The sequence below is a fragment of the Galeopterus variegatus genome, unplaced genomic scaffold (assembly GCF_000696425.1).
Source record: "Galeopterus variegatus unplaced genomic scaffold, G_variegatus-3.0.2 Scaffold140, whole genome shotgun sequence".
NCBI lineage: Eukaryota > Metazoa > Chordata > Mammalia > Dermoptera > Cynocephalidae > Galeopterus > Galeopterus variegatus.
The window spans coordinates 232,771-249,877 of NW_007726251.1; the positions used below are offsets into that span (position 1 = coordinate 232,771).

The following is a 17,107-nucleotide window of genomic DNA, read 5'->3' on the forward strand; positions in this document are numbered from 1 at the left end:
CCCCAAGTGGGCCATGGGCTGGCCCTCTTTTTTTTTTTTTTTTTAATTTTCTATTTATTGAACCAAAATTGATTATACATATTTTGGGGATTGAACATTGAGATATGTTGATTAAATCAATATTACTAGCATATATATTGTTACAAATCGTAATTATTCTTTATGCCCCTTGTCCAATCTCTCCCCTTCCCCCATTCCCTCCCCCTCTCCTCTCTAATTGCCCTAGATTTCTTCTCTCCTTCTGAAAGAGTAATGGTTACTCTGTTAACTTGTTGGCTAGATGATCTGTCCAATGCTGAGAGATGTGATCAGGTTCCCCAATATTATCACAGAGCTGATGCTTCTTCTGTCACTCTGAAATGAATTTTGTGGAAAGAGACATCCTCTTCTTTTCTTTGTCTCTGCTGGTAACTCTTCTTGTGTGAATGCACTCCAGTGGTTGGCGGACCATCGGCGTGGTGGCTGTAGCACCTAGCTGCTTTTGCAGCAGCCATGGTTATTGTGGTGGCTGTGGTGGGCCACCCACGTGGAGGTGCTGTTTTTGGCATACTCCTTGGCACTGGCAGTATGCCTGGTTGTGGGGTGTGTTTGGTCCCCTTCTCCCTGCCTCTGGTCCCTGGGCAGGCCCCAAGGTGCTGGCTCAGTGTGTCTGGTTGTAGGAGAGAGGTCCGGTACCCTTCTCCATGCCCTGGGTCCCCGGGCAGGCCCCAAGGTGCTGGCGTGGTGTGGCTGGTTGTGGGAGGGTGGTCCGGTCCCCTTCTCCATGCCCTGGGACTGTGAGTGGGCCCAAGGGGCTGGCTTGGTGGGCCTGGTCGTGGGAGAGAGGTCCAGTCCCCTTCTGCATGCCTCAGGTCCCTGGGAAGGCCCTGAGGCACTGGTGCAGTCGGCCTAGAAGTTAGAGTGGGGTCCAGTCCCCAGATCCAAGCCTCCAGTTCCCAGGCAGGCCCCAAGATGCTGGTGGTGTGCCTGGGCCGGAACTAATTTTTTGTCCTTTGCTTCTAACAGGAGGGAACTTCCTGTGGGAACCAGTACCTGAGCTGTGTGGTTGTTTAAATTGCTACTTTGCTGCTGTTTCCCTAGGGAAGGCTTTTTGTGCAGCTCAGGGTTTGATGGTTGACCTTACAGGTACTTCCAGCTCTCCACAGACCCAGTGGATCTGTATTCTGTAGAATCTCTGATCTGGGCCTGAGTTTTTTTCATCAAACTACACCCCATGTAATTCTGCATTCCTTTTTTTTTTTTTTAGAAGATTACCGGTAAGGGGATCTTAACCCTTGACTTGGTGTTGTCAGCACCACACTCACCCAGTGAGCAAACTGGCCATCCGTATATGGGATCTGAACCTGTGGCCTTGGTATTATCAGCACCGCACTCTCCCGAGTGAGCCACAGGCCGGCCCAAAATCAATTTACCTTACATGAGAAACCATAGAAATGTAGATTATTTTATTTTATTTTATTTTATTTTTTGTCCTTTTTTTTTTGTGATGGGCTGCACCACCGCGCTCAGCCAGTGAGTGCACTGGCCATCCCCTATATAGGATCTGAACCCGCGGCAGGAGCACTGCTGCGCTCCCAGCGCTGCACTCTCCCGAGTGCGCCACTGGGTCGGCTCGTAATTCTGCGTTCCTGACCAGTGTCCTCTGAGGGGTCCTGCACTGATTGGGGGGTGGATTGGCTGCCCTTGCTGTGTCCCAGTGTTCTCCCGGTGGGCCCATCTCCTCCACCACCCATGCTCCAAACACTTCTGGGACGGGCCCTGCGCCGGTCCCTTACAATGACTCACCAGCCTCTGAGTGGCTCCCTTTTTTCAGTTGTTCTGGCTCCTTGCTCCTGCGTGGGTCCATGGGAACCCTATTAGCAGTCTTGCTGTCCTGGGGTCCACCAAGGCCCTCTTCTCTCTTGCTGCTTCCAAGTAACTCCATCTGAAGGGCACAGCTGCGGCTTCTGCCGGCTCCTGCTCCATGGCTCAGCAGCTCCAGCCTTAAAGCAGCTGTGGCCCGAAATGCTCATAGCAGCTTTTTCTTTCTCTCATCGTAGTTTCTCCCACCTTCATGAACTTCATAGGTCTCTCCTCCTCTCCCTCTTAGCTCCAGAGGCCCCAGCTTGGCTGATGTTACATTTTTTTTTCCTTTTTGTCTTTTTTACTGACCAGTAACGGGATCGCAACCCTCGGTGTCGCGCCCGTACCAGGGACCGGCAACGGGATCGCAACCCTCGCTGTCCCTATATTTTACTTGTGGGGGTGGAAGATGGAAAAATTACCTGCCCGTTCAGATAGGTGTAGATATAAGGTGGGGTCTATGTTACTTTTCTTAAACAGCTCTATTGAGATATAATTCATATACCATATGATTCACCCCATTACCCATTTAAAGCATATAATTCATTTTTTTTTTTTTAGTCTATTCAAAGGGTTGTTCAACCATCACCACAATCTAATATTGGAACATTTTCATTCCCCTTAAAAGAAACCCCATGTCCATTAGCACTTACTCAGTACTTTCCCCATCCCCAAGCCCTTGGCAACTAGTAATCTCCTTTCTATCTTTATGAATTTGCCTATTTTTGGACATTTCATATAAATATAATCATATAATATTGTGGTCTTTTGTGTCTGGCTTCTTTTATTTAGCATTATGTTTTCAAGATTTATCCATGTTGTAGCATATAACAGTATCCCATTCTTTTTCTGACTGAATAATAATCCGTTGTGTGGGCATATTACATCTTGTTTATCCATTTTTCACTGGGTGGATATTTGGGTTGTTTCCACTTTTTGGCTATTGTGAATAATGCTTCCTTGAACATGGGTATGTGAGTTTTTGTAGGACATATGTTTTCATTTCTCTTTGGTATGTACTTAGGAGTGGAATTGCTGTGTCACATGGTAGCTATGTTTAACTGTCTGAGGAATTGCTAAACTGTTTTCCAAAGCTACTGCACCATTGTACAATCTCACCAGCAATGTATAAGATGTTCCTCTCTGTTTTTTAGAACCTGCATTACTCGGAAGGACTCTTGTCTGTTTTTTATAATCATCTTTTAAACAGTAATTTTGTTTGTTGCTCAACCTTAACCCTTGCCAGCTTTGATGCTTATTGCCTCCAGATTTTTTTTTTTTTTTTTTTTTTTAAAGATGACCGGTAAGAGGATCTTAACCCTTGACTTGGTGTTGTCAACATCACGCTCACCCAGTGAGCTAACTGGCCATCCCTATATGGGATCCGAACCCGTGGCCTTGGTGCTATCAGCACCACACTCTCCCAAGTGGGCCACGGGCCAGCCCCTTGCCTCCAGTTTTTAAGCCTCTCCAGGATTCGTACAATGAGTTTGCTTGATTCTCATTGAATCCCACTCCGTGGACATAGATGTGACCTTCTTCTAGTCATGAGTCATTTAGCATCTGTATTAGTTTCCTAGGGTTGCCATAACAAAGTATCAGACAATGGGTGATTTAAAACAAGAAAAATGTAGTCTGATGGTTCTGGGGGCTAGAATCATGGAGTCAAGGTGTCAGCAGGCCATGCTCTCTCTGAAAGCTCTCCAGGAGAACCCTTCTGAGCTTCTGGTGTTTGCCAGAAATCCTTGGTGTTCCTTGGCTTATAGATACATCACTGCAGTCACACAGTTGTCTTCCCATGTTTCAAATATTGTCTTCTTACATGCTCCCTCTGTGTTTATCTCTGTGTCCAAATTTCCCCTTTTTATAAAGACATTAGCACCACCCTAATGACCTCATTTTTACTTGATTGCCTCTGTAAAGACCCTATTTCCAAAGAAGGTTGCATTCTGATGTGTTGGGTTTGGGACTTCAAAATATCTTTTTGGTGGAACACAGTTCAGTCCATAACACTGTCCTTCGGTATATTTTCCATTTTCATTAATTGTGTTGAGGATTACAGATATATACTAATTAAAAAATGGAATTTTTTGTTTTTATTTATTGTTCTTCCAGTTGTTTTATGATGATTTTCAACAGGAAAATGGGAGTAGAACAATTTGTTCCCCCCATCTCTAAAACAAAGTTTCTAGCTGGCACTCAGAAATCACAGGCTGTGGGCCGGCCCGTGGCTCACTCGGGAGAGTGCGGTGCTGATAACACCAAGGCCCCGGGTTCGGATCCCATATAGGGATGGCCGGTTCGCTCACTGGCTGAGCGTGGTGCTGACAACACCAAGTCAAGGGTTAAGATCCCCTTACCGGTCATCTTTTTAAAAAAAAAAAAAAAAAAAAGAAATCACAGGCTGCTTGATCTAATGATGTGGTTAAGGGAGCATTGTGCAGTGACAACAAATAGTGAGCATTCCTTATATCTTAGTGGCACTTCATATTTGAACATATTACCTCTTTTGATCCTGACAACAATGTCACAAGAAAGTTAAGGCAAATTATTACTGGGAAACAGAGGCCCAGAGAGGTTTTAAGTGACTTGATTAAGCCTTAAGGACACATAGCATCCAAGCTCAGTAGTATTCTTTCTCAGCATCTTTTTTCTCTGCAATGTCATTCAGTCCTTATGGATTTGAGCACCAATGTAAAATCACAGTACAAATTTACCAGTCAGATCAAAGTGAGGGAAGGTACATTTTTACCTGTCTTTTGCTGAATTAACAAACCATCCCAAAACTTAGTGGTTTAAAACAACAACAGGCATTTATTTGCTCGTGATTCTGCTATTTGGGGAGGGTTTGATGCTGTCTCAGCTCTCTATGGTATTGGGTCAGCCATTATTACTGAAGATAGAGTGTCCAAGATGGCTTAAATTACATGTCTGGCATCTCAGCTGAGTGGCAGAAACAGTGAAGGGCTCTCTAAACATCTTTCTCCTTCCTTCCACCTCCTTCCCTCCATAGTCTCTTCCCCACTAGAGCCCCTCTCTTCCCACATGTTCTCTCTTTACAATAGGCCCGTTAGACTGCTTTACATGGCAGCTGACTTAAAAAGAGTAAAAGCAGATTCTGCTAGGCCTCTTAAGGCCTAGATCTTGAACTGGCATGCACAAAGAGGAATGGGAGAAATTGTTGGTGTCTCTCTTAGAGAAATTCCACCATAGGTGCTGAATCTGAGTTTATTCAACTAATGTGTTCTTTATGAGCCATCACTCTTCATAATACTGACTTCTTCATAGACCTTAGACTGAAAAGGTCACAACACATAGACTATGATTTCTTTTTGTGGCGTGATGAATAATTTTTAAATTCAGGATTTCATGATATTGATTTTGTTAACTTCTTCATGCAGGAAACCTGGATAAGCATGAAGAACTAGAGAAGCTTGTAGCAAGGTTCTTGGGAGTAGAAGCTGCAATGGCATATGGCATGGGATTTGCGACGAATTCAATGAATATTCCTGCTCTTGTTGGCAAAGTAAGACACTGTTATTTATGAAAATTCCCTCATATATATCTTCTTTTGTTCTGAAACATGTTCACAGTGAGCCAAAAGCTATTGTAATCTTTAGACTAAGAGTAGTTTACCCGAAGATATTTCTCTGATGAAGCTATAGCAATGCTCAGATAGAAATGAATAGCATTAAATGCTTACATTAGAAAAAAAGAAAAACTTCTACCTTAAAAAATTAGAAATAGAAGAGCAAATTAAACCCAAAGTTAGCAGAGGAAAAATATAATAAAGATAAATGGAGAAATCAATGAATTAGAAAATAGATAGTAGAAGAAATCAGTGAAACCAAAGGTGATTCTTTGAGAAAATGAATAAAATTGATAAATTTCTAGCCAGACTGGTCAGGATAAAAAGAGAGAAGACACAAATTACCAGTAGCAGGAATGAGATAGGGGATATCTCTACCAACCTACAGACATTAAAGAATAAGAGAATATTAAGAACAGCTTTATGTCAATAAATTCAGCAACTTAGATGAAATGGACACATTCCTTGAAAGACATACATGTATGCTTCTTTGATCTCACATTGACCATAAGACATTGCTGTCCTGTGTTTTGTCAGTATAAACCTAGGATTCTTAAATTTGGAATTTTTAAGAATTTTTCACACTAGGGATTTAAATAATCTCATCTTGCTTTTCCCTGTGAACTCACAAACTCCATCAAATCATCTAGAATTAGATTTCTTCTATACAGGCACGGAAGATTTACCTTCCAAATCAAACATTATAGTTGAAATGTTATTAAATATTATTTAATCTCTTAAAAGCAGTACCTAAGCCAGTTTTAATAGTTCTTTGAATCCGATACTAAGTTTCTATGTAAGGCAGTTGATTGTTCAGCTTAAAGGCAGGGGGAGACAGTGTATTAAAAGCATATGTTCTGGAAACAGAAGCTTTGTCACTTACTTGTGACCATGCTTGTGCCCTTGGGCAAGATTTTTAACTGCTGAACAAGTTTTCTCATACGTAAAATGGGGATGATAGTAGGACCTACTCCATAGAGTTTTTGTGAGGATTAAAAGTAATAATGCATTTAAACCCTTTAACATAATGCCTGCAACATTAAGAGCTCAGATGCAAACTGATGATATGTATAATAGAGCCTTATAGTAGATTAGAAGGAAAAAAACAGATTGATACATAGAAATGGTGAATAGGCTGTCTAAAAAAGAGGTGATAAACAAAAAGAACGTAATGATATTGTAGATTTTGCCAGAAAAAAAAATTAAGCTGGACTGAGAGGAAATTAAAATTCTGTAGAGAGAAAGGAAGGGGCGCTGTCCCTTTTAAAGAATAGTGGAATGCCGAAAATGGTAAGTAAAAAATTTGAAGACTTGTAGAAGAGAAATCCAACTTCTCTTCAGTTTTTCCCCCAGTTTCATTTTTTAAGATTTTAACACTTTTTTCAATTTAAATTTAGACTTACAGGTGAGTTGCAAAAGAGTACAGGGGGTTCCTGTATACCATTTACTCAGCTTCCCTTTATGTTAATATCTTACATAACAGTGGAACATTTCTCAAAGCTAAGAAATTAACTGTGATACAATACTGTTACCTAAAATACAAAACTTACTTGGTTTTCACCAGTTCTTCCACTGATTACCTTTTTCTGTTCCAGGATCCAGTCAAAGGTCCACATTGTATTTAGTTGTTGTAGCTCCTCAGGCTCCTCCAATCTGTGACAGTCTTTCCCATCTTTCATGCCTCGACACTTCTGAAGAGTATTGGTCACTTATTTTGTAGGATGTCTCTCAATTCGAGTTTGCCTGCTGTGTTGTCATGATTCGATTGAGGCCATGTACTATTAAGAAGTATACCACAGAGGTGACAATGTCCTTCTCAGTGCATCATATCAGAGAATGGTTTCTGTGTGCTTTACGGGCGATATGAATCTTGATCACTTGGCTAAGGTGTCAACTAGGATTTTCTACTGTAAACTTACTACTTTTCCTTTTGTTATTATCAAATATGACAGAGATGCTTCGAGTCTATATAAGTAACATTTCTGATTAAATTTTGACCCAGTGATTTTAACATGCATCTGTGGATCATGCCTGTGACAGTTGTTTCCTTGGTATTTTCATGGTGATTTTTCTATTTTTCTTATTCCTTCTGTACTTATTAATTGGAATTTTTGTGTAAGAAAGAGTTGTTGCTTCTCCCCTACTTATTTAAATCAGTATGGATTCGTGAATATTTTATTATTTAGGTTATAATCCAACATGATTTTTTTGTTGTTGCTTGAGTTATTAAAATATTGGCCATTAGGAACTCATTCACATGGGCTCCTGTGTCCTTTGAATATGCAACGAAAAAAAATTTTTTTTAAATTTATTTTTATTTTTTAATTTTTTTTTCCTTTTTGTCTTTTTTCGTGACTGGCAATGGAGAAAAAAAATTTTTTAAAGCACTTTTGTACTTCCTGGCATGATAAGATGTTCTGCGCTTTTGTGCTCATCTTGTGTTTTCCCTATTCCAGTTTTGGAATCAGTTCTCCAAAGTGTGAGCCCTGGTTCCTTGTATTGGAGAATGGTATTTAGAAACCAAGGACTGGGAAGCAGGTGTGTTTATTGCTACAGGAGTAGCACTACTTCTCACACCTCAGTTGTTAGAGCTAGAAAATTATTTCTCTGTACTAACTCATGCAAATACACATATCTGTGTGTATATACATATGTATATGAGAATTTTAAACCAAGAGTCCATATTAATACCTCCAACTCTACTTTTCTTCATTTTTAATCTATACATTTTAAACCAGGTAGCTTTTTTATCTTAATAATAAAAACTGTACACACAGTAAATTTTCAGAGAAACTGCTACAAGTTTCTTAAATATTCCTCCAAGATATTCTATAGTAAATAGGCATATATATGTGTCTATATATTTTCTCTCTTCCTTTTATTCTCATGGGAGCATGGTATATACTTTCTCTACCTTCTTTCATCTAATTGAATATTTTGAGGCCTTTTTTGACAGAGAAAAAACTGTTTCTAAGTTCAGATCTTACAGGTTGAAGGGCCCCATGAGAGATGGAAGAGTAAGAACTAAGGAAAAAATAAAAATCTTGCCTTAGCAAAAACCCATGTTTGCATGTTAAAGTAAAGCTTGTTTGGGATTTTAAGGGCAAAACTGAGGCTTAAACTTCATGTCATGTAGGGGAAAGGTTAATTAGTAGGATCTTCCCAAGACTCGGTATGTCTAGTAGTGAAAGAGGGAATACCATTTCCACAGGCATTACACCCTCAGCTGCCATTTCCCACAGATAAACAGTACATCATATCAAAATTCATATGGAATTCCCTCAAATCAAAGAAACCAAAACCTTTTAAAGACTGATGTATCAAATTTTAGGTATAAATAAAAACCTGTTGCTATATATCTGAATATTTAAGTCAATCACAGGACTGAAGATATTAAAGTGAAAGGCTTGAATTTTGTACCTACTTTGCAAAAAAAAAAAAAAAATTATTATACTCATTTTCTTCTTAAAATTGGTTGCTTTGCTGTTGTACAAGATTTCCTTAAAAGAATATAATTATCAGTGATTGTAGCATTTGTAATTTGTGTAAGTAAACCCTTTCTTTCAGCTTGTATCTTCCTGTGCTTGTGATTTTTCAGGGTTGCTTGATTCTGAGTGATGAACTGAACCATGCATCACTGGTTCTAGGAGCCAGACTGTCAGGAGCTACCATTCGAATTTTCAAACACAACAGTGAGTTTGTCATGGAATTTATTGCTGGTCTTAGTGTAATATTCTTTGGGTCAGTGATGGTGGTAACCTTTAGTTACCTTAATAATTGAAAGTACAAATGAAGGTGAAGTAATAACATTTAAAATGTTCTTCTGGTCCAGTCTTTTCAGTTATTCTCTTCCTTATTAGAATAAAAATAGGTGTTGAAGAAAGCCTTTTATACTAATATAATACTCTCCTTTTATTTGACTTTCAAGTTTTCCATTTCTCTTCCTTGTTTACAAATCTCTCATTCAAATACATTTACTAGATGCCTGCAGTGTATCTTGAACACTACACTAGGGGTATTGAGAAGAATAAATCAAGTTTCCTGATCTCAAGAATCTCTGCCTGTTTGATGAAGAGATTTAACAGATAACCAAGTATTCACAATACAGCAGACAGATGCTGAAATACAGATATGAACAGAAGTCATAAGAGCACAGAGAAGGGTGGCACTAAGCCAAAAAATTTCTCCCTAAATGGAAATATCCTTTTTTTTAAAAAAAAAAGATGACTGGTAAGGGGATCTGAACCCTTGGATTGGTGTTGTCAGCACCATGCTCAGCCAGTAAGCCAACCGGCCATCCCTATATAGGATCCGAACCCGTGGCCTTGGTGTTATCAGCACCGCACTCTCCCGAATGAGCCATGGGCTGGCCCAGAAATATCTTTTTGTATTATTGAAAGAGTCATTTACAATAAAAACACATAACTTTCATAGTTAAAACACTGGCACATAGGGAAAAAAGATTACCAAACTGTATGTTTAATATCATCTTTTGCCGAAATGTGTACAGGTACAGACAAAAATCTAGAATATATATGAGAAGTCTTCAAAAAGTTCATGGAATAATTCATGCTATCTTTTAATTCCATTTTTCCACAAACTTTTTGAGTACCCACATATACCAAAATGCTAGGTCTGTATCTATTGCTGGAAGGATTAAGGGTGGTACGTTTCTTTTTTTCTTTTATAAAATGTTTTATAATGACAGTGGTACAAATAGTATTTTGTTGTGTGTAAATAAGATCTTATTAAACATTTTTTTATAACCTATTTTGTTTTTACAATATATTGCCAATGTTTTTTGTCAGTACATGTGACCCTACTTCATCCTTTAATCCTAGTGTGGCAGTCAGGATCAGATGTGCCGTAATTTAATCAGTCTCTCAGTTTGGACATTAAGGTTGTTTCTAAATTTTTCTTCTAGCAATAGCACTACACTCACATTTTTGTGCAGTCATCTGATTATTGCCATAAGATGAATTCCCAGCAGTCACAGAATGCCTGGTTAAAAGGGTGTAAATTTTTTTTTTTTTTTCCTTTTTGTCTTTTTTCGTGTCCGGCAACGGATCGCAACTCTCAGTGTCGCGCCCGTACCGGACCGGGACCGGCAACGGGATCGCAAACCTCAGTGCTGCGTCCGCACCTCTCTCAGCCAGTGAGCGGGAACCGGTCTGTATGTGGGATCCGAACCCTCGGCGGGAGCGCCACCGCGCTCTCAAGCGGCGCACTGTAGCAGTGCGCCACCGGGCAGGCCCAAAAGGGTGTAAATTTTTAATACCATTCCAGATTGCCTCCAAAGCATTGTTACAGATTTTTACTCAAGAACGTGACAGTGACTGTTTCTACTCACTGGCCAACTTAGGCTATTATTATTCATTTAAAATCTCTCTGAATCAAGTAAAGAATATAAATAAATAATATGTTAATTTTTATTATTTTAATTAGTAGTTATAGAGCAACTTTTATAGTTATTGTATTTGTGTTTCTTTATAAATTGGCCATTTTCAAATTGTTTCTCTTTTTGCTGACTATAAGAGCCTTTCATATTAATTATCCATTCTTTTATGTTGCAATATTTTTAATTTTATTTTTGACTTTGTTTTTAGTGTCTTGCTGTGCAGATTCATTAAAATGTTTATGTTTCACATTTATTATCTTATGACTTTTGGATTTTACATAATGCCTTCCCCGTTTTAAGATCATAATGTTATTAAATTTTCTTCTGAGAGTTTTGTGGTATATTTTTTATTTAAATTTATATGGAATTTGGGGTCATAATATGGGAGAAAGATTGAATTTTTTTCCTAAGTTGATAATATAGTCAACCTTTTCTGTGTATAAACATAGGAAACTAAAACAGAATGTTTTTACTTGTCTCCTGCTGGTTGCCACACATTGCTCCCTGCAGCAGAACTGGAGGCTTCAGATCAGGACATACTTCTATGGGGAGCATCTCTGGTCTCTTGGTTAGATAGTATGCAGATTGTTACAAATAACTGACTGGTATAAGCACAATCATAACCTTTAGCTATCTTATCTGTGTTTGTGTTATGTGTTTTATTACTTTATTTCTCTATTCTATCGAAGTCCTTTTATTTTTTTATTTTTATTTTTATTTTTATAAAAGATGACCGGTAAGGAGATCTTAACCCTTGACTTGGTGTTGTCAGCACCACGCTCAGCCAGTGAGCGAACCGGCCATCCCTATGTGGGATCCGAACCCGGGGCCTTGGTGTTATTAGCACCGCACTCTACCGAGTGAGCCACGGGCTGGCCCTTGAAGTCCTTTTATGAAAAGAGTGAAATCTTTTAATTTTGTAACCCCGTCCTCCAGTGATAAGCAATAAAGAATACAAAATCATTCATGATGGGATGTCTCCTACCTCTATTAAATACACCCCAGATTTAATGTTGCTTAGATTTGGGGGAATTTTTTAAGGGCTTCATTCCAGAGCAAGTATTTTTTTTTTTTCCTTTTTGTCTTTTTTCGTGTCCGGCAACGGATCGCAACCCTCAGTGTCACGCCCGTACCGGACCGGGACCGGCAACGGGACCGCAACCCTCGGTGTTGCGCCCGCACCTCGCTCAGCCAGTGAGCGGGAACTGGTCTGTATGTGGGATCCGAACCCTCGGCGGGAGTACCGCCACGCTCCCAAGCTCCGCACTGTAGCAGTGCGCCACCGGGCCGGCCCCAGAGCAAGTATTTTAAGAAAGAATTCCATGGTGGTGGCAGCATTGGTCTTCAGAGCTTTTGTCTTTAGCTTTACCTCGTTAATGGTAGTAACAGCCAAGTTGTTTCCTAGGCCTGTTAATAACCACCTTAAGGACCAACAGAGCCACAAGAACTTGGTTATATATAGACAGCTGATGAAATCAAACAGAACAATCTCAGTTGATTGCCAAACTTGCCTAAAGCACAGACTCAGGCATGTTCCAGACCAGTGTATTTTTAACCCAGTATCCAGGTAAAGCAGTATAACAAACATTCATTGAGTATATTCTAGGTGAAAGGAAGTGAAGCATGCCCTTTGAAGATTTTTCTTCCTGTGTTTGTTATTTAGAAGGTATATGTATCTGTGATGGTTGTTCACACTCCCTTGCTTGGTCTTTATGCATTTGTTTCTGAATGGCTTGCTAGGATTAGAGTTACAGTTTGATTGTATAAACACAAAAAAAGCTAAGCTAACTGAATGGCAAGGTCTTTATCATGAAGCACTGGTCACTGCATAAGCTTGCTAATGAACTGAATCAATTGCCACAGTTGAGTTTTGATGGCTTTGGACATTCGTTACATTTTAGATTTCATTTTAAGGTGGTAATAATTCCCCCATTTTGCCTTGTCTTTTTCTGCCTAATTCGAATTATGTGAACGTCCTTTGCTATCTTAGATACCACTTCCTGAATAAGAAATCTGCATTTGCATTTCTGAATAAAGTTAAGAATAGGAAGATTCTTTGTGACTCAGTTCTTTTTTGTGTGCTGTAGATATGCAAAGCCTAGAGAAGCTATTGAAAGATGCCATTGTTTATGGTCAGCCTCGGACACGAAGGCCCTGGAAGAAAATTCTAATCCTTGTGGAAGGAATATATAGGTAATCCTGCTTTATTATTCTCTTCCTTGTTACTCGAGCCCATGAAGTCATAGAATTTTTTAAGCTGAGGGGGACCTAGTCTGGCCCCTCTGGAAACTAAGGAGACAGTGTTTAATGACTTGTTAAAAGAAGCTAGCTACTGTAAGTGAATCATTGTAAAGTGTATGCATGTATTGAAACAACATACTGTACCCCACAGATATGTACAAGTAAATATTAAAATATTTTGAATTAAAAAAACGCAAAAAACAAAACCTAGAAGCACAGTCAGCAGATCAGAAGACTTTTTGTCGGGCTCTTTATTCTTTTCATTATACTACGTGGTCTCCAAACTCCCATGCTATTTGGATCTTTTATTTGTCTACTGTTTATAGAGGGAGCTTATATATAGAGGCACAAATTGGGATATGTATTCTGTCAAAACAAATTATGCACCATTTAAGAAATATTTATTTCGGTTAACTTTTGCAGCCCTTGTACTTATTTCTGTACTGCCTGATTTTTTGTTGTTGTTGTTGTTTTGTGTAATTTTAATTGCATATGCAATGTGATGGGAAGTCTAATGTTGTCTGTAATTACAAGCTTTAGAAAAATCTGATGTGACCTTAATTCTTTCTTTCATGAATTAAGATTACTTGTGTTCTGGTGCTCATTTAAAAAGACCCAATCTCCTTCCCTCTAGACTTCTGCCTAGCCCTGGTATCATCTAACTTTGTCAGTTTAAAACCACAGGTGGGGTTGTTGGGCCATTTAAAAAGCAATAAACTTGAAAAATTAATAATAAAGTGGCCAGCTCCTAATTTTGAGAGTTAAAAAGTCTCAGCATATGTATTGTTTTAATCCTGTTTTTCTAGCATGGAAGGGTCTATTGTTCGTCTTCCTGAAGTGATTGCCCTCAAGAAGAAATACAAGGCATACTTGTATCTGGATGAGGCTCACAGCATTGGGGCTCTAGGCCCTACAGGACGAGGTGTGGTGGAATACTTTGGCCTGGATCCTGAGGATGTGGACATTATGATGGGAACATTCACAAAGAGCTTTGGTGCTTCTGGAGGATACATTGGAGGCAAGAAGGTAAATGGGCCGTGAAAGGGAGCAATTAGAGATGAGGGTACTGGCTACTAGATTGGGCAACTCAGGTTTAGCAGATCGGGTCCTGAAGTAGGATGTGGAGATCCTGAATTTGTTTGTGGCTTAGGCTCACAGTGCCAGTGGGCTTCACTCTTCGGCTGCCTGGTGAGTGACTGATGTCTCCTCACTGAACCAAAGGCTGGTTGTGTTCATTGTTTGCTGTTTTCTTACTTGAGCTTCTTCCTAAACTACATACTGGTCTGAGATGTAGAACCCTCTTGTATGAAAGAACACACAGTGGTGTTTCCTGTTTGCCATGGTCTTCTGTTAAGTTTGATTTGTGCTCACAATTTCAAAAGTAGTGGTGTTGTCATGGGATCCAATGGGAATAGAAAACCAGGTGCTTCCTGTCTCTATGCTCCTCCTATGACTCAGACACGTCATAGGAGGAGCATAGAGACAGGAAGACAAAAGATTTTGCTAGCTCTGGAATACTACAAAGCATTGTGTTTTTCGATTTTAAAATCATGTAGTGATCTCTGAGGCAACTACGAATCAGTGTGGCATGGTAGAAACAGTGAACCATGGAAACAGAGGCCCGAGTTTGAATATTTCTCTACTTGCTTTGTGAGACCTTGAAGCCTTTAACCTTTCAATTTCCTTCTCAGTGAAATAGAGATAAATATGTCTAGCTTGTAAGACTGTAGTAAGGGTTTTAAAAATAATGTATGTTCATGCTGCAACATGGATGCACCTTGAAAATATTATGTTAAGTGAAAGAAGTTAGTCACAAAAAGTCACAGATTATAAGGGTTTTTAAAAATTTATGTTATCTCCAGATTAGGCATAGGAACAGAAACAGATTGTAAGTTGACAGGGCTGAGGGAATGGGGGAAATGAAAGTGACTGCTAATGGGTATGAGGTTTTCTTTTAGAGTGATGAAAATGTTCTAAAATCAGATAGGGATGAACGCTGCACTTCTCTGAATATTCTAAAAGCCACTGAGTCTTTTTTCTTTTTTTTTGGTGGCCGGTCAGTACAAGGATCTAAACCTGTGACTGTAGGGTTATAAGGCAGTGCTCTAATCAAATGAGCTAACTGGTCAGCCTGTAAAAGCCACTGAAATGTACACTTTTTAAAGGCGAATACTGTGGTATGTGGTTTATATCTCAATAAGCTGTTATTTTAAAAAACTCATTGCAACATTAGGAAAAAAATGTGTGTCAAGTATCTGTATGTGGCACATAGTAGGTGCTCATAAATGTTCTTAATTTCTCTTTAAAACTGAACATTGGGAGTGTTAAAAATCAACTGCCTTTTAGAGAAATCCCATAGTCAGTGGGTTTTAATCAAGTTGTGATAGATTTTTTATCTCAAATTTTACCCTTATGTTTATAGGACCATGCACTTAGAAGAGTTCATTGATTTTTGGTAAGATTTTGTTGCTGTGAACCAAAGGATAGAAAAATAATCTCTAGGAGGTCATTTAAGTACAAGATATTTGCGTTTTTTGGTATAATTTTTATTGTTTTTGAAGTGATAGACTGTTTCATAGCCATATTTTGTGTCTCCTTATTTGATTTTGGTGCATAAGCTTATGTGCACATTTTATTTAAAAGATTTCGTGAAGTTCGAGACATCAGAGAATAGGGACATACAATTAATTGCTTTTGAAATCCTTGTAACTGACAAACTGGTTTTTTACTTTATTCAGTGAGATGGTATTAGTGCTCTAATGAAAGACCCGGTGAATTTCTGCCACATTTATATTATTCATAAATCTCTGTTTATCTAGAGGATATTCTAATACACTTAAAATTGATTGTGGCTGGCTGGTTAGCTCACTTGGGAGAGTGTGGTGCTGACAACACGAAGGTCTAGAGTTCGGATCCCTGTACCAGCCAGCCACCAAAAAATATATATATATTATGTTGGAGAACTGTATTATTTAGGGGTGTAAGGATGGGCTCTGCAGGCGTAGGGTGAAATGAAGATGACATTTTTTGTAACACTTAGAAGTAAATTATTGTATATAAAAAGCAGCCCATGCACTTCTTGTTTCATTCAGCCTTGTATGTTTATTTGTAACATTAAATGGTACTTTCTCCAAATTTAGAGGGATTCTTTAAAACTAGTTTTTCTTCTGTATTGTGACATGTTTAAAAAACAAAACAAAGCCTAAGGATTTTGCCATGTTTCTGACCCAGTTGTTGGGAACAGTATGCTCGGACCAGGTTGGTTGACCTTGTGTCTCAGATTAGTGTCCCTATTTCAGTGCCATTGAAGGGAGGAGTCCACTAGCACCTGGAAGGAAAGCACTGACATTGCCAGTGAATTCAAGAATTGCCTCTAATTACCTGCCTCTGTGAACTCCCCAGGAACTGATAGACTATCTGCGAACGCATTCTCATAGTGCAGTGTATGCCACGTCACTGTCACCACCTGTGGTGGAGCAGATCATCACCTCTATGAAGTGCATCATGGGGCTGGATGGCACCAGCCTTGGTAAGTCTTTTAATGAAACATTTCCTAGGCTCAGCAGCCAAACATGCTCTTTTCATTGAGTTTTTTCCCTAAAATAAGGAGTCAGGTTTACTAATAGAGTTGGCAGGTGTGTGAGGCCTTGGTTTCTGTGGACACTTTTCGGTGTTAGGTACCCATGCTCTGAGAACTGTACTGGCATCACTTGCTGTGGATTCTTCTTGTCTACAGATCATGAGGCTTTATTCTTACTATCCTACATACCTTCTTAACTCATAGGTAGTATGCCTTCAGAGTCTGTCTGTTTTTTTCCTGGCAGCTGGCCAGTACAAGGATCTGAACCCTTGACCTTGTTTTTATAACACCACACTCTGACCAACTGCGCTAACAGGCCAGCCATCTTTCTTCCCTTTTTTTTTTTTTTTTAAATTTTATTTTGCCGATATACAATGTGGTTGATTATTGTGGCCCATTACTGAAACCTCCCTCCCTCCTCCCTCTCCCCCCTCCCACCCAACAATGTCCTTTCTGT

At 39.3% G+C, this 17,107-nt stretch overlaps 1 protein-coding gene across 3 annotated transcripts in view; it reads left to right on the forward strand.

Annotated features, from left to right (window-relative positions):
• The window catches only part of SPTLC2 (serine palmitoyltransferase, long chain base subunit 2), a 113,621-nt gene that overhangs the window by 50,027 nt on the left and 46,487 nt on the right, over nt 1-17,107 (forward strand). For all 3 annotated transcript variants that reach the window (XM_008590279.1, XM_008590284.1, XM_008590271.1), the window contains exons 5-9: nt 5,244-5,368; nt 9,030-9,123; nt 12,917-13,022; nt 13,877-14,096; nt 16,473-16,599. In XM_008590279.1, the coding sequence (XP_008588501.1) occupies nt 5,244-5,368; nt 9,030-9,123; nt 12,917-13,022; nt 13,877-14,096; nt 16,473-16,599 (672 nt within the window). The remainder of the gene's footprint in view (nt 1-5,243; nt 5,369-9,029; nt 9,124-12,916; nt 13,023-13,876; nt 14,097-16,472; nt 16,600-17,107) is intronic.